At 42.8% G+C, this 18,119-nt stretch overlaps 1 protein-coding gene across 1 annotated transcript in view; it reads right to left on the bottom strand.

The window, feature by feature from the left end:
* Window positions 1–18,119, bottom strand: part of LTBP2 (latent transforming growth factor beta binding protein 2) — a 178,858-nt gene that overhangs the window by 86,057 nt on the left and 74,682 nt on the right. The window contains exon 8 of the mRNA XM_060261626.1: window positions 15,612–15,714. Within this exon, the coding sequence (XP_060117609.1) occupies window positions 15,612–15,714 (103 nt within the window). The remainder of the gene's footprint in view (window positions 1–15,611; window positions 15,715–18,119) is intronic.

The raw sequence follows: 18,119 nt of genomic DNA, 5'->3' as shown, positions 1-18,119 counted from the left end.
CCCCCTAGCTCCACCCCAGTGTCTCCTGGCTCCACCCCCAAAGTCCCCAGATATTTCTGGGGTTCGATGTGGCAACCCTAGCCATACCATGGGGGGGTAGGATTCTAGTGACACCTTTCAGAGACAGCTTTGGGCAGAAATAGGTAATTAATTACCTTTTTCTGTGCAAATTCTAAATGGGGTGTTCGTAGGCTCTTGCTCTAGCCAACTTCCAAGGTATTCAGGGTATCGCCTGGATATGTGCCACTCCTCGGGAGCCCTTGGTTGCCAAGTTCTCAATCAGACAAACTTGTTTGCAGATTTCCTTGGTGCTTGCATTCACTTTGATGCATGTAGTTCTAGGCTATCTGTCTGCTGCTCTGCTCCAGGCACCTGACATCAGTGAAGGCAGCTGCATATGAAAGAGTGAGGCCTGAGGGCTAACAGAAGCCAGAACAGAGTCAGTGCTATGAATGATGAGTAGCTACAAAACACCATACTGACTTGCTGAACTGTGCACTGTAGTAGCTATGTAAAAATCAGTTTAGCAGCCATAGTTAATGATGGGGGAGCTGCAATGGGTGTTGTGAACCATTGCTGACAGGGAAGTGATGGAACGGAGCCAAGTATCACAGTCAGCAAACAGTGAACAGTGGGGCTGACAAACAGGAGGCCTTCTTATAGAGCAAAGGCAGGTTCCAACAAGAGGGCAAGATATTGCTTGAAGAGTAGCCAAATGGAGCAGTGAATGACAGGGAACTCAGCAGTTCCTTGAGAGGGTGCAGCAATGAGGGAGGAAACGGGGAGTGGGTACTACAGGTGAAAGTCAATTCATAGTTTGTAAGAGGATGGGAATCGACTAGCGTTTTGATCAACTGAAATGGTGGTTTCTGAGACAGATGCTACCTCAGTATTGTGTAATTAAGCTAAACATCTCTGAAAATTGAGACCTTTTCAAACAGTGCTTTCTTTGCCTTTTAATAATTCCACGGGGGCAGACATATTCAGCTGTTGCAGCAAAAAGAAGGTCTTATGGCACCTTTGAGTTTAACAGCATTTCATTCCTGTATAAGCTTTGCACTCATTTTATAAAGCGGGGGGGGGGGGGGTTGAAAAAGAATACAACAGCAGGGCCATCCTGAAATGCAGAAAAATGGGTCTCTGGGTGCTTTGGTCAGGGACTACAACAGAGGGTAGCAGCACAAAGGAAAAGAACAAAGCACCTGCCTCTAGCTTGTTATAGATTGTGAGTAGGCAAGTATATTTCTCCTGCTTATTCACTTTACTTGCTGTGAAGCACGTGAGGCTGTGAGTTTGGAGTTTGTCTAGGAGATAGAGTCATTTGGGCAGTTAGTTAGCTGTCCAGCCAAACACTTAAGTGAAGACTGCTGGGCCCAAGTTAACTGCATTCTTTCTTAATAAGCGGCAGCTTTACATTCACAGCAGGGCCTACAACTGCTTGAATGCCCATGGGCTTCATACAGGGAAAGGAAATGGAAGACTGGGAACCAGGAAATTTCAACCCAATGTCCTTTATTCTATAATGACATGTAGATTTTGATTCTGATCAAACTGTTTCAAGAGCATTTTCAAAAGGCGTTATCATGGCTTGGGTGTGTTGGGTGACATTCTATTCAAGCAGATCCACCAGATCTATTTAAGCAATTAAAATTGCTTGGTTATGTTTCTGTGCACGGCAGAATAATTACCGCAGTCCAGCTGCACTTCACAAGCAGGAAGCCAATGAACCAGCAGAAAGTTAACTTAGTTAAGTACACGTTCAGTTGTGACCATTCGTTGGCCCTCGTAGAGTAGCAATGTCTCTTCCAAATATGTGAGGCCATTCCAGAGAGGGTTAAGGAGTGAATTGCCCTCATCATGTTGAAATTCCACTTGATGGGGAAAAAAACCACTCCACATAATTGCACACTTAATGAAAAGATAAATTCCATTTTCATGGAATCAGCTCCCTCTCCCACTTAAAATTGCCCCATGGCACACTCAGCATGAGTCGAGAAGCCCCTGGGGTGCAGCTGAGCCACTCTGTTGGAGAAGATTTCATTAGCTGCTTTCGCTGTTTTTTCTCTGAATCATCTCAATCATTATCCCAGTGAGGATGGGCAAGAATTTTATTTTCACAATGTTTTCCATTCTAGCAGAGAGAATGGTGTGGAGGTTGTAACATCATTCAGCATTTCTCAATGATTCTGGCTTGATTCTAGGCAAGCTGCCACCTGTTTGCCAGCCCTGCCTGACAGTGGGAGGTCTATTTGGGGAATGCACTGAATACCCAACTCATCACTACCAAATCCAACTTTCCAATGCACAGATTTTTTCCCCTCCTTCTAGGACAAAATAAAAACCTTGAAAAAATGTGAAGGAGGAAAACTGCTTGCTCACTAGAACTGAGAGCTCATCTCTTGTCTCGAAAACCCCATGAGGTCGCTATGAGTTGGCTGCAACTCAACAAAACACTTTACCTTACCTAGAACAGGAAAACTGCAGGGCTGTCTAAGGCTGCAAGCCTAAGCATTCTTTCCTGGGAGTAAGACTTATCTGAGTAGATCTGTTCATGATTGCTCTCTTAGGGAGGCAAGGCCGACGCAGCAGCCATTATCTAGGTAAACTTGAAACTTTTCCTGTCATCCCCATCTCATGCTAAAGAAGCAAGCCCAGAGATATTCTAATTCAGATGCAGCTAGGGCAGCCAGGTCCCTTGTGGCAACCAGCAGGGGGAATTATTGGCAGTGGGGGGAAGCATAGGCTGCTGTTGCACTGATGTCACTGGCATGTTCTGCTAGCATGGCACTGGTGATGTAGAATGGGCAAAAACTCTATCATTTCACCATAGAGATATTTTCCAAATATTGGGGTGTCTGGCATTGCCAGCAGTGAGTTGATGTTTCTTCTGGTGCAGAAATCAATGTGTGCCTAGATGGGCTAGGCCTTCCCCCAGAGCTGGTAAGTCACCCCACCAGCTGATTGGTGCCTGCGGTGGGAGCTGGCAGCCCTAGATGTAGCCCATGTTTCTTATGCTTTCATTCTTCAAATTGCTAGCTTTCTAACGTTTTCCAAATCAATGAAACAATCAGGTTGTACTGTTGCTGTAGTTAATAACCTCCAGAAAAGGATTTCCCTTGGACACTGCCTGTCATCCTTGAAATGTTTTTGGCAGCAAGCCAACTACAAAAAAAAAGGTCTGTGCATCTCCCCCTTCCAATATTTACTTGGCTGTACTTCTTGAGGGGTGTTTCCACATGTGAGGCTGCACGTAAATCAGCCTATAATGGGAATGTAACTCCTACACTGACTAGTATATACAGTTTCTTTTAAAATTTTATCCCATGATAACAATAGTCACAAGTGAGGCTGCACGTAAATCAGCCTATAAATCAGCTTATAATGAGAATGTAACTCCTACACAAACTAGCACGCACATATTTTCATTTAAAATTTTATCCCATGTTAACAATATTCACATGTTGCACAAAGAGTGTGAAAGAGCCTCAAATACTCTGTTTAGAGTTTTTTCCACTCCTTATGCCCCCCCTCCCTACTTATACCTTGTCAGTATTTTTGAGTATATTCAAGTCAGCCAAAATGGTATTTGGGATTTCAGAATAGCAAATACTAAACAGGAAAAAAAATCCCAGAAATATTTGGGAAGATCTGCGGCTGCAATTTTAAGGCTCCTGAGACTGTTTTTCTTCCACTTCTCTGTGTTCACTGACAATGGGAGGGAGGCAGGCAGCTGTCCTAGGCAATAGGATCAGATGTTAGAGAGGGCACTTGAACTGTCTGTCCAATCATAACAATTCTCACATCCTTCCATGAGGGCCAACTACGTTTGGAGTTTGTAATGACTTCCTAGACCAAATTCAGGATTCCCACAGTCATACAGCAGCTGTGAAGGGAATGGATTCTTTAAAATGCAGGGGAGCCCAAATGGGTACAGAACACTGCCATTGGTGTGGAGTGGGGGAGGGCTCTTACCAACCTTACCAGACCATTTTCCTTCTTCAAAACAGTGCTGGAGTGAGTTATTTTCCTAGTTTTGCTGCTCCACATGGAGTATTCTGTATCCAAGTAAAAAAGGATTTCATTGTTGCAGCAGGTTAGGTACAGTGAAAATGTAACCAAATTTTTTTCTTCCAAATTTGCTGCAACAATTAAAATTTTAAAGATTATCAGGAACACCATAAAACTCCACAAAGCCAGAAAATCAGAACAAGGAATACTATTTTTAACAGGAGCAGAAATAACAACTACAAAAAAACCTTGACTCTTCCCCTCTCTACAACCCCTCTGGCAGAACACACTCACAACTTGAAATAATATTTTGAAACAAATTCCACCAGTCCTGAAGTTGTCCAGTAGAAAGAGAACAAGGTCTTCCTAGTGAGGTACCAGGAAGTAGAAATCCAGAGCAGGCCAGAACAGCAGACCACTCCCAAAACTCTATCTCTGAAATTGAGTGAAGGTGTTTTTATCCTTTGTTATTTGTGTACAGAATACTCCACCTGAAGCAGCAAAAACAGAGAAATAACTCATTCCAGCACTGGGGTTTTTTTGTTTGTTATTTCTGGTCCTGTTAGTTTTTCTTGTTTTGATCCTGTAGTTTTGCAGAGTTTTATGGTGTTCCTGATGGTCTTTAAAATTTTAATTGTTGCAGCAGGTTTGGAAGAAAAAAAATTGGTTTACGTTTTCACTGTACCTACAGTTAACTGTAAGTGAGGGCTTAGTATATTGTGATCACCACCTTATGGAATGGAATGCCCAATGAGGTTAGGAAAGCTTCTACTCTCTTGGTTATCTGCAAACTATGCAAAGCTGAGTTATTCAGCAGGGCTTTTTTGCACAGGTAATGAGGCTGTGCTATAATGAAATGGTTCAGAAAGTTGCATTAAGAAAGGGATAGAGACTGTACATTATACTACTTTGATCTGTCTGTCACAATGTAATTTCTGCATCATTTAATATGTCATGTTTAAACAGTTTTGCTTTATCAGGTTTGTTTCCTGTTCCAGATTTCTGCTTATTTTCAGGTTTTTGCCATCCAAACCCTATTGCACTGTTTATTGGATGCCCCATCCTGTTGACATTCTTTGACTTAACTCTATATAATCAGCCTTGAGTTTCAGTAAGAAAGGCAGACTTTAAATAACAAATAAATAAACAAGGTTAGCCTGGCCTGGATTCTCTGGTTTGATGTTGGGTTTGTTGGTTCTGTTTGTATTAGAAGGCTTTTGGCCATTGGTTTCTCTGAAATGTTTTCCGACAGGAAACAATGGAGACAAGTAGGATGGCTAGGGGCACCTTGTTCAGGGGGCTGTCCTTGGTCCAATTTGCTTGGAATCTGGGGAGTCTTTAGTGGACAGCCAGCACTAGGTAACCTACAATTTCTGTGTCATTTGGTTGAAAAACAGCCCCACAATAATATCTCCCGTAGGGAACAATGGAATCTGAATCATTCAGGTACCCTAAGAAAAAACTGAACCTGAATCCCAAAATGGCATCAGTGGACCCAAATACCCCTGAATACTGGTATTTATGCCTTTCCCAAAATCTGAATCCAAAGAATATCCAGGGCCTGGTGTGTGTGTGCACTTATCTCACCCGTATACAGAAATATTCCTTCTCCCTGTGGTGAGGGCAGCAGTAGGTGCATGCAAGATACCACTTTGGGTACAATTACAAAGGAACAAGCGCTTAGAGATTAATCCAAACTGATCTATTTAGACTCCTACTCAGGTCTACTCAATGGGACTTTCAGGAAAGAGTTCTCAGGATTGTACTATTAATCATACATTGAAAAATGGTTTTATGCTTGTTTGGCTTATCATTTGCCAGCTGTATTTACCTACTGTGGCAATGACCATTTAGCCTCCATTTTGATGCCAACTGTTTCTTGCCTTTGGTCTCTTACCAGCGCATGTGTTCTGCCAAGCTCAGAAAGGCCTGGTCACACCCTTGCCTGGGAACTGTTCTGCAGTGTATTTGCAGGATAAAAAGGCCAAGTAAGGCAGAAGAACATGGAGGAGCAGATCACTTCACATGACTGAATAGTAGCCATGGAGACACTCAGAAATTACTCAAACAGTACCAGTTCCATGACTATGACTCTAAACATTCCAGTCCAGTGTTTTGTTGCATTGTGCTGCCTCCCCCCACCCCTGCATTACATCAGACTAACTTAATGAAGTTTCCCCCAGTGAATTTATGGCTTAGATCTTATGATCTGTTCCTGTCACACTCCTCTCCATCCGCTCCAGAGGAATGTATAAGGGCTATTTGGAAAACATTGTGCACCTGGAAATGAAGTGGCAGAGGAAGTAAGTACCACAACAGAGGAAAGGAGCACAAAGGGAATGATGTCATAGGATCTAAACCAGTGTCTTTTGTGACTTCTAATCATGCCTCCATCATGCTCTTCCTATGTGATGTGAATGCCTCCCTGGGCACACTACTCCATCTCAAGTTCCCTCATGCGCCAATCAGAAGGCTTCCTCCAACTTCACCTGAAATCTCCCCACTTCCATCCAAGCCCAGGGAAATTGAGCCTTTACTCCTTTTATTCCCTAGGTCCTATATTAGGAGCAGCTTTCATTATGGTGTGGTTAGAGTTCTGGATTAGGATCTGGGATTCCCAGGTTTGAGCTCCCACAGTGCCAGGGAAACCTTGCATCACTCACTTTCTCACAGGCTAACCAGAGTTGTTTGTGTGTCCCACAGGATGACTATATGTGCTTTCCCCCAAATCCTTGTTTCTGTGTCCCACAGGATGTCTATATGTGCTTTCCCCCAAATCCTTTCCAGGATTTCTTCCTTGGATTTTTACCTGGATTTGCTTGTTGGGTCCCTACACTGCCTTGTCAGAACCACCCAGGCAAGACCCAGGCTCTTTATCTGAGGATAACCAGGACAAACCAAGGGGATGATCAGGAAGCTTAGGAGCACCTGACACCACTGAACCCCCTCTAAATTCAGAGCCCCTGGATTCTAGGCCTCTGTCAAAGGACCTGCACTTGAATGCTCAGCTCCAGATGCTGCTGCCAGCATGCCAGACTCCAGAGCAGCCAGCTCCCTATATCATAGGGCCAGATCCCAGACCCCAGTCCCTCAGGTTCTCCACCCAACCAGCAGGAGCAGCAGAGAGGCAAGCCCATGAGGAGGAAACTCAATGGCAACAAAGCACCAGCCTATGTTCCAGTTACTGAGCCAGATCACCCTCTAAGCATGTATGGTGCTTTGCAGGATAGGGTCTCATCTGGCTTCTCTAGATAAAGCCCAGGAACAGGTAGGGCTTCTAACTTTCAGGCCATTTAAGCCCTGAGCTAAGTAGGGGGCCTTACTAGTGTTCACATGGCCAGCATTCTTATGTGCTAATTGGACCTAGTTGCACCCTGACCTCAGAACTCTTTGGACAACCAGGCCCTGCTTCCAGTTACCCTTGTTCCTGAGACTCCTGCAGTCAAAGATAAAACAGCACTTCTAGAGCACCAAAACTCTTTTCTGCGTAGTTATGAAAGCTACCAGCTGCCTCTATGCTTGGAAACTACCCCAGATATCTTATTCATGCAGACTCATATGAGAAGAGAAAATATAATCCTCTGCTTTCTCTGTCCTCACTTTCTGTATCTCTCCCTTGAGTTATACATTACTCAAATGCTCATGCAAACAGGAATATCTAGCAGTTCTCATGGGCATGTTGGTATTTGGTGCTACATGTGTGCTTGATAGCATACCGACTATCAGTGTGTTTTGATGTTTTATTCAAAAAACCCCTCTCATTATTCTGATAAATTCCAGCCCCAGTTTCATTTCCAGGCCTAATTGCCTCAAAGCTTTTATCCTTTTGTTTTAAAGATCCCTTTTAAAAGTATGGGAAGTATACATGCTAACTTCTCACATCTGTTTGTAAACTCCTTTATTATGTTGTACACTAATTTGCTGCTCTTCACAATTCTTACCAATTGCCTTCATCCACACCGATTTCCCACTCACCTTATGCCACTCTCATGTTTGTCTTCTAAGCAGGGCTTCCTTCCGATTTCACACAATCTGCCCCGGGGCTGCAGCAAGCATCAGCATTTTTGCACAGCAAATAGAAGCCGCTAAAAATCAGTTTCTGTTTGCGGCGCAAAAACACCAACGCTTGCTGCAGCACCCAGGCAGATAGTGTGAAATCGGAAGGAAGCCCTGCTGAGAAGACAAACATGAGAGTGGTGAAAGGTGAGTGGGAAATCAGTCCCAGTCTTAGCTATTATTTACTGCTCACTTACTTATGCATCTTGACTGTAATTGACCCTTCCTGGCAACAGCCTTCTTACCCTCTACCTATATGCAATGGATGGTGACTTCTTTTTCAATATATCTGAAGAACTGTGCATGCACAGGAAAGCTTATTCCCAGAATAAAACTTCATTGGTCTTAAAGGTGCCACTCGACTCAAACTTTATTCTGCTGCTTCAGATCAACATGGCTACCCATTTGAATTTTAAAAATATGGGTTATTCATTCTTGCTAGGTGTTAAATAGAAGCCCTGTGGCGCAGAGTGGTAAAGCTGCAATACTGCAGTCTGAACTCTTTGCTCATGACCTGAGTTCGATCCCAGCAGAAGCTGGTTCAGGTAGCCAGCTCAGGTTGACTCAGCCTTCCATCCTTCTGAGGTCAGTAAAATGAGTACCCAGCTTGCTGGAGGGAAAGTGTGGATGACTGGGGAAGGCAATGGCAAACCATCCCATAAAAAGTCTGCCGTGAAAACGTTGTGAAAGCAACATCACCCCAGAGTTGGAAACGACTGGTGCTTGCACAGGGGACTACCTTTACCTTTAGGTGTTAAATACTAATCCTTCAACTCCTTTAGAAAAAGGGTGAGCTCACTCAGAATGTGTTTGTACCCAGGTTAACACAGATATGGGTCCTAATGTATTAAATGTCTTTCTAAGCATACATGGTAATATTGCAGATCTTTTCTTTAGCAGCTGCAACATGCATTGTTGTAGCAGTTTTTATGCCTGTGTCTATGTGTCTGATAACCATGAAAATTAAACACGGAGATGAATCTTGTCTGTAATTTACAATGCCAGAATGCACCTGGAGCATGAGGTAAAAATGTTATAACAACCAACATCTTATTCAAGTGGCAAGACAGCTTCAAGGAAAAGTCTAAGGTCAGTGGGAATCTTGGATCTCCCTGAGCTCTGAAACTGCTCCAAAGAAGTTCCAAATCATAGTAAAAAATCCTCTCTCCCTCAACTAAATTAGTAGCACTTTCCTTCTTTGCTATATTCCCCTCCCTAGGAATGTACTTAACTAGCTATTATTGTGGTCTCCTCTCCAAAATGTATAGAAGCCAAGAGAATTAGCACCTTAAATCCAGCAGAATTAAGGATGGGATTTTCTAGTGGCATGTAAAATGAAGACCCTCAAGGGAATGACTTTTGCTGTCCTCTTTCATAGTCATATGGAATTAATCGAGAAGGCACACAAACACACATAAATGTCAAGCTACTGTTTCTTTCTGTCAGGTTCACTGTTGTGGCAGCAGATCTTCAAGACTTCCAGTGCCTATCCTTTCCAGTCCTGCAATCTCAGATCTTTTTAAAATGGAGAATCAAAAGACTGAACCAGAGACTTCATACAGACAAACCATGTGCTCTCCCACTGACCTATGCCTCTCTAAACAAAAGAATTTTCTAATTTACATATGTATGCTCTCTCCAATTTAGAAAAACTGTGAGATGTGAAATAACTCCATGGATGCAAACCTACTGAACTAGAGTATCCTGCATCCATTTATCTTTCCAGGTTGAATCAACACATAAACACAGTTTGAATGAGTCTTGCCCATAAACCCCAGAAGGACCATGCAGCACAGGAGCACAACACCTAGAATAATAGAGTTGGAAGGAAACTCCAGAGTCATCTAGTCCAACCCCCTGCACAGTGCAGGAAATTCCCAATACCTCCCCCTAAGTTCACAGAATCAGCATTGCTGTCAGATGGCCATCTAGCCTGTTTGAAAACCTCCAAAGAAGAGCCCACTACTTCCCAAGGAAGGCAGTTCCACTGAGGAACTGCTCTGTCAGGAAAGTCTTCCTAATGTTTAGCCAAAAACTCTTTTGATTCAATTTCAACCCGTTGGTTCTGGTATGACCTTCTGGAACAACAGAAAACAACTCTGCACACTCCTCTATATGACAGCCCTTCAAGTACTTGAAGATGGTGATCATATACCTAATCAAATACTTGGCATATTACCAATTTCTGAGGGAAAAGATGTTAGAGGCTGCCTCCTTCAGACTAGCAGGACAAACTGTACTAAAATTGTTAGCTGCCTAGCCAATGGTGCCCAAATGCAGCTTTCCACATTGTAGTCCCCCATTGACTTACCACTGCACCTGCTGAAAAGGTGGGACTAACAAGGAGCACCCTGATGGACAGTCACACCATTCAGTGTATTTCAAGTAGCCTTAATATGGAGTGATCACTCCCCTTCCCCTGTTCTTACAAGTTCTGCCCTACAGCAGCCATTTTGCCTAATTTGGTGTTAGCCTTCCCCCAGCTCTGCCTGCCAACAGTTGTGAAGCTTGTAAAGCAAATAAATGGGGCAAGCCTTTGTGGTGATGAACCTACAGTTATACTTCAGAGAATGCTAAGAAAGCAGACCTGGATTGTAGCCCTGAAGCACCTGTAATATAAGAACATAAGAGAAGCCATGTTAGATCAGGCCAATGGCCCATCCAGTCCAACATTCTGTGTCACACAGCGGCCAAATATATATATATATATATATATATATATATATATATATATATATATATATATATATATATATATATATATATATATATATATATATACACATACACACACACACACACACACACACACACTGTGGCTAATAGCCACTGATGGACCTCTGCTCCATATTTTTATCTAACCCCTTCTTGAAGGTGGCTATGCTTGTGGACGCCACCACCTCCTGTGGCAGTGAATTCCACATGTTAATCACCCTTTGGGTGAAGAAGTACTTCCTTTTATCCGTTTTAAATATCCACAAAATAAAGGCTAACCTAGATACAGAGGCTCCTGAAATAGTGAGGAAGGAAAAGCTGAAACCCCTCCTCCACCCCATGCCACACTCCTGAGCCAAATCAGGCCTTGGAGCATTCGGGAACATTTGTTCCCCAAGGTGATGTCTGTCTGCAAGTCAGGTAGGCAATTTCAGATGTATTGTCTAGTTTGGCCCTAACAGTTTATTCATACAAACCCTGGCTTTCAGCTGTCCTGTTATAGTTTGAGATGGTCATGGGAGTGCCAAGTGCTAAAAACATGGATAAATCACATCCACTAAAAAATGCAATAGTTGTGACTAAGTTCCAAAAGCCAATCCATGCTAAATTCATAGCATAGTATCAGCAGTTACATAACTGGCTGCTACCATGACAACATGACAAAAGTCAACTGGATTGACTTAGCTACCACATGTTCTAAAAGGATTGTGTGAATAGGCCCTGACAGTCCTGTGAATGCAGGGCTGGAATCAGCATTGTGTCTGGATTCTTATTATTCCAGCAACTCTTTAGAGGGGTAAAGATGGACAAAACCCAAAACCAGCTCCTTTGGCAAGCTCCCAAACTTGTTAAACATGACAAAGCTAGAAGGAGCCTCTAAGGCAAAGGCAAGTGCCAAACTGGCAGGCTGGTTCCAATCTGGCTGTTTACAACTGCTGGTTCTTTGATAACATGGGGCTTTTTTGGTATCCTGAGATCATGTTTTCACAAATCTCATAAAGAAAAAAAAATCATTAGCAGACTGAAGCCTGATCTTGTCTTGTGGAACACAGTGGTCCTTCCATGGTGGTGGAAAGTGCCATCATTACAGAAGACTTATGGTAACTCCATAGAGTTTTCAGAGATGGGTTGCCTGCCTTCACACTGTGACCCTGGTATTCCCTGGGAGTCTCCCATCGGAATACTAGTCTGGACTTACCCTGCTTAGCTTCTGAGATCTGATGAGATTGGGCTAGCATTTTTATGCTGCCTTTCTACCCGATCAGGGTCCGCAGGTAGCAAACACAAACAAAAAATCAAAACATTAAAACATTTGATCAGTTAAAACTAAATTTTAAAATTTAAAATAATTCAATCAAAAACATATAAGTAGAGAACACCAGAAGGAGGGCTAATGTCCAGGGGGTATGGAAGACAAAACAAAAAAAAGTGGTGAAAAACTGCTGGTGATAGATGCCAATAAAGGGAGACTGGTGAATGCCCCTGGGGAGGGACTTCCCAAGCTTTTGTGCCGTGACCAAGAAGGGCCTTCCCCAGGTTGCCATCCATCTAGCTTCAGATGTTGGGGGCAACTGAAGCAGGACCTCTGAAGATGAGCAGAGTATAGGCATAGGTTCATACAGGAGAAGGCAATCCTTAAGGTATTTTGGTCTCAGGTCATATAGGGCTTTAACGGTCAATGCCAACACCTTGAACTGAGCCCATAAACAAAATGGAAGCCAGTGTAACTAGAACAATGGTCCTTAGAATCCACTCCAGTCGATATTCTGACTGTAGCATTCTGAACCAACTGCAGCTCCCAGATAGACTTCAAGTGCAGCCACATATAGAAGGCATTAGAGTAATTTAAATGTTACCAGGGCATGCATCATAGTGGCATTTAAGTAACACATGCATTTTTTACTTATTTGTTGCACACAATGAAGGCATAAATGATAATTTAAAATACATCAAACAATATCAAAAAATCCAGAGGCAGCAATGGGAAAAGACAGCAGAGTTCAAAGGGAGAAGCTGTGGAGAACAGAACAGTTTTTACCAGACATCTGAAATGATGCTGTAACTCACATTTTTCCCTTGGAAAAATATTCTAAACACACAGCTTCACCACCTATGATGAACCAAGGGAAGGGGCCATGTCTCTGTGGAAAAGCACATGTTTTGTGTGTAGGAAGTCCCAGATTCAGTCCCCAGTATCTCCAGTTAAAAGGGTCAGCTACCAGGTGATGTGCAACACCTTTGCCTGAGATCCTCATCTTCTGCTGCCAATCTCAATACTGACCTTGATATGTCAACTATCTCACTCTTTGTAAGGTAACTCAGTGTTCACATATTTATTGCAATCTCTAGTCACTAGCAGAAGGCAGGTGCAGGGCCTCTGATGCTGGAGCATGGGTAGCTTTGCATGGGAAAAGGTGATTTTTCAGATACTCTAGTCCTTTGTTTATTATTTTAAAAGTTTAAAATCAGCATTTTGAATTGTACCCAGAAACACAGCAGTTAGCAAGAGGATTTTTTAAAATAAGGCTGAAATAAAGGCAATGCCATCATTATATTCTGGGCCACATGAAAGGTCTGTATATGGTTCAAAGGCAGCCTCACATATAGTACATTACAGTTGTCAAACCAAAGCTCACTGTGGCAAGGCCATTCTTTTCCAGAAAGGGGACATCTTTTTCCTTGAGCAATGCCACTCACACAGATTTTTCTCAGTTGCAAGACTTCTTCCAGCCAAATGCAGTAAGAGAGACAGAGAGCAACCAGTTTGTACAGTGCTTCCAAATTTACTCTGCAGAATTCTCTGTAACAGCACACTGAAAACTAGCTAGGACTGCAACCTGACATGCATAGATCAAGGAAATGTCCTCTTCTCCCTGATCCCGTGGCATCCTGCAACAAATTTGATCATTTCCCTTTTCTTCAGCACAAATCACCCCACCAACACGAACTGGGAACTCAGATATACGTTATAATCAGTCTGGAACTGAGCAGCCATATGGCTAATTTTACACCTTCCTCACGGTAATGTTTAGCAACATGAACTGAGACCATCACATAGTAAATCCCTACCCCATGTATTGTTGATGAGCACTGGCAGGAACACGAGAAAATAAACAATGAGAACAGCTAAATATTGTGGCTGGTGTATGTGTGCATGCCTAACAGTCATCATGGGGATGTGAGGCCCAAACTACATGTTACATTTAATGCATGCAAGTTGTTCATGGGAATTCAATTCAAAAGCCTCTGGGGCCCAATTTGGATTGAGACTGCAGTGGAGGGGAAGAGGGACTCCAGCCTCCCTTCCCCCATGCCATGGTCCATGCCATGCCAAACAGCCCTGGGGGGGGGGGGGGTGTTATTTACCTTGCTGGGGACTGTATGTGCACAGGATGCTTGCACATGCAAGCTTCTCAACACTGCAAACATCACTCCCCTGAGCATTTCTGGGGCAAGAAAATGGCACCAGAGGAAGGCTGAAGCTCCTCTTCCCCCTGTGGCATGGCACTAATCTAAATCAGGTCCCTGAAGTACTTTGGAATTGAGTTCCCATGAGGAACTCACAGCTGACATCTTGCAGATCAGCTGTTTAAATGTAATATGTAGTTTGAGCCTCATCATACCATTGGTGAATGTGTTAGCTGGTGAGTGATAAGCTTGCCTTACAACTGTGCATTGCAACTCTGCGCAAAAACTGATCTCAATTCACATAAGCAAAAATCACCATATTTCAGCTATCACTCTCACTTTATAAATATGGTCATGTGAACTGGCCCCAATGTGGAAACATATGTATTTGCACTTGAAGAGGAGGCAAACAGAATAGTTGACCTGAGAAATGCTGAATGCCTGTGTACTCAGTCTCATTCTTGTACATGCCAAAGAATAAATGCACGGATATACCATGAGTTTTTCACATAAATTCAGCCAAAGTCTACAACTGTACTACATCAGTGTCTCAGGGTACTGGGAAAAGAAAACCCAGAGCCGGAATTCTATGCCCCTGGAATGGGCTCTAGATTCAATCCTGCCAATTGTTTGATGTGGTGTTATTTCCAGAGCCTTCGCCAAGCCCTCATCTAAAGCAGGCCAGTAATTCTATCAGGCTGTAGCTGCAAAGGCAGGCTGAGTATAGAACCTCCCCAGTCAATATGTAGCTGTACTGCCTAAAATGATGGTGGTTGTTTTCCAGTTTTCTCTTGCCTAACATCTCTTATGATGGAACAAACATCATTCTGCCTCTACCCTGGTGTTTTACAGAGGTGGTTTGTGGGGAAACCAAAAGGCCCTGAGCCAGCAACAAAGCCCAACTAACTCTTGCTAGCACCTAAGCCAACATTGCAGCCAAGTAAACATCAGTGAAAACATCACACACCCAAGGTTATTCAGGAAATACATCCATGTTTAAGAAGAAAAGGGCTAAATTAGATGTGACAACATCTTCATGTCCACCATAGGAATGTCTCCACCACTAAAATGGATAAATTTAAAACTGCAATGCAGAGGGATGAAGTATTCTTGCATCTCCCTGCATCTTTTCAAGTATTGAATGGCTATGGTGGGGATCAGGGTTAAGCCCTCATGGCATTTTTAAATCACCCACTTTAGGTTTACAATGGCTGTGGTGGTCCACTGGCGGACACAAGGATGCAGTCACAACTAATTTGGCCCATAGTGTCTCCATGCCTTAAGCTCCAACCTCCCATTTTCTTCCTTTCTATTTCAAATGGATAATCTCTACCAAAGTCCAGTTTATATTTAGACTTCCCATGCTCAGAGACTGCCTACAAGATGAGCAGAGATTAACAATGCTTCTGTTGGATAACACTTACCTGGTTTCTGTGGGCATGGGATACATCTGCTAATCCCCCAGAAGGCCCCAACACTGCCACAGCAATCCTCATATTTGGACAGACCAGGCAATGGTTCAGCACACTACAGGAGAAAGAATAGAATGAGCATCAGGATTCTGTCCCTGTTCAACACTCAGGGAGAAAAGTCATGCCATACAAAATGCCTGATCCCTCATTCCTTCCTTCCAGGTGTACAAGATTCTGGACAAAATGCTACAGAAACCAAGACAGTGAGGAGGAAAAGGAGGATAATAGCTGTGGCTTTCCTTGAAGGGGTGATCCACAGCTAAGGCAGAGGTACCTGCTTTATACTTTACATGCTAACACATATTACAAGCAGCACAGCTCCCTACAAGACCAGAGATGTATTTTAAGTCAGTAAACAGACTCACAGACAGGAAAATGAGAGCCTGCCTGTTATTTTGCCCCTTGGAATGCTCATATATTAGTATAAGACACAAAGTATTACTGTTAGGTTTGTATAGCAAAGCAAAACCCTTAGATGATATCACTAGGCAAAGCCTGTGGATAAAACAAATGCCTTCTCCCAGACTTACATCTATTAGCTAGTGAGATGGGTACACAGTTCTAGACCTTGTGGGGACGTTTGTGGTGAGGCATTTTTCATTTACTTAATAAGTCTCTCTTTCCCGCCCAACAAGGCCCTCTGGATTACAGTCTTTCCCATTAGAGCTGAGCTGTTGTGGTCCACAGGCCAAATCTGGCACTCCTCCATCCCCAAAAATGGCCATGTGCCCAGTGCTCACATTCCAATAAGTTTGGCTTCAGACTGAAATGGAAGAGACAAATACTTCCTATTCAGGATTCTAGCCATCACCCAGTCTGCTCAGTTACAGACTCTGATCCAGCTGAAGAAGACCAGAACAGACCAGAGATGCTCTTTCCCCACCTTTCTACAAATTGCCCTGTGGTAACCTGTAGAACTCTACAGAAGACCCTTTCGGGCCTAAAAGTTCTTCTTACCACTGAATGAATCAGTCAGAGGACAGACTTTTGAAAGAAACATTGAACTGATCTATTGATTTCATATAAAAGAAATGGACTTTTCCAACTATAGTTCCAAGTGAAAAGTTTCAGGTTAAAGTCCTTGTTTTAAAAATTAATCATCTGATATTTGCTTGAGTAAGAAATATAACTTTAGGAAATGCAATCTAATAAAAGCCAAAATTCCCTGCCCTGAGTATGGATGCTGAGGGCTTATCACTCAATTATGTAGGCCCCCACCAATAACTCTTTTGAGAAAAGAATACACGAAGGGAAGGGGGGGATATCCAAGTAGCCCAGTGAAAAGAAACAGGACCCACTGAAAAAACAATGTAAAATACACTTGATTAATATAAGGGCATACCCAGAGTATAGGGTGTCCAAGTCCCCCACTATAACAGGGGTCCTCCTGCCTTGGACCCCTTGTTCTCCACTGCCACTCCAGAGGGCAATGGAGGAAAAAATGGGGGTGATTTCCAGCATGAGCCAGAAGTGATGCCATCAAATTGGCACAACACACCTATGTGGTGAGATCACTTCCTGTTCAGGCCAGAAGTGACTTTGAGGTATTGGTGTGATGCTGGTCAGGTAGGTTCCCAATCGCTGCAATCTGTTCTAATAGAACTCCTGCATATTTCCATAGATGAAACAAGATATGGAGAGTTTTATATCATACACACATGAAGTTGCCTTAATATTAAGTGAGACCATTACTTTATCAAGCTAGAAAGCTTAAATCATATGAATTTTCTTTCCTTAGAAGTTTCAAAGAAAATGAATGTTCTATGAGAATCAGGCATTCATAGCAAGAAAAAGATGTCCTGTATTTGATCCATTTCATACCAAAATTGCATTTTCATTATGAGTCCCATTCTCGTCCGCCAAATGTTCCTGTTTCTAATTAAGCTCTAAGACCATGCTAGGCCTTCAGGCAGCCTCTCTTGTAAGAACAGAAACAGGACAGCAAATTACAAAGTCCCAAAGGCAGGGGTTAGGGTTTCTCTTTCAAAAGGAAATAACTAAGGGATCCCTAAACTTTTTGAGCCTGTGGGCATCTTTGGAAGTCTAAGATAGGTTCTAAGATAGGTTGGTGGATACAATGGCTGTCACAGGAGATGGGGCCAAACAAAGAGAGGAAGCCCAAAGGCAGGACAGAAGAGGAGTAATTTAGAAAATACACTGGGAAAGAGGAGGTTGAGAGAACCAAACAAACTCTGTGGTGGCAGTTACAACCAAAAACCCATTATTTTAAACTGCATAGCCAATTGGATCTTCAATGGCAGCATGATAAAGATGATCATATGATTAAAAAATATCATGTTCTAAAATTTTTGAATACTTTTTCACTCTGATATTTCATAAGCCTGCTCATGCAAAAGCTCATATTTCACACATGCACTATTTATAGTCTCACACCCCATGAATGAACTATTGACTGATTACACTTTTCCTCCAAGAGTCTCCTCTAGTTTATTCTTACAA

This window comes from Heteronotia binoei, chromosome 21 (genome assembly GCF_032191835.1).
Source record: "Heteronotia binoei isolate CCM8104 ecotype False Entrance Well chromosome 21, APGP_CSIRO_Hbin_v1, whole genome shotgun sequence".
In the NCBI taxonomy this organism is placed as follows: domain Eukaryota; kingdom Metazoa; phylum Chordata; class Lepidosauria; order Squamata; family Gekkonidae; genus Heteronotia; species Heteronotia binoei.
Note: the sequence above shows the minus strand (reverse complement) of the source record. Positions and strands in the feature narration are given on the sequence as shown.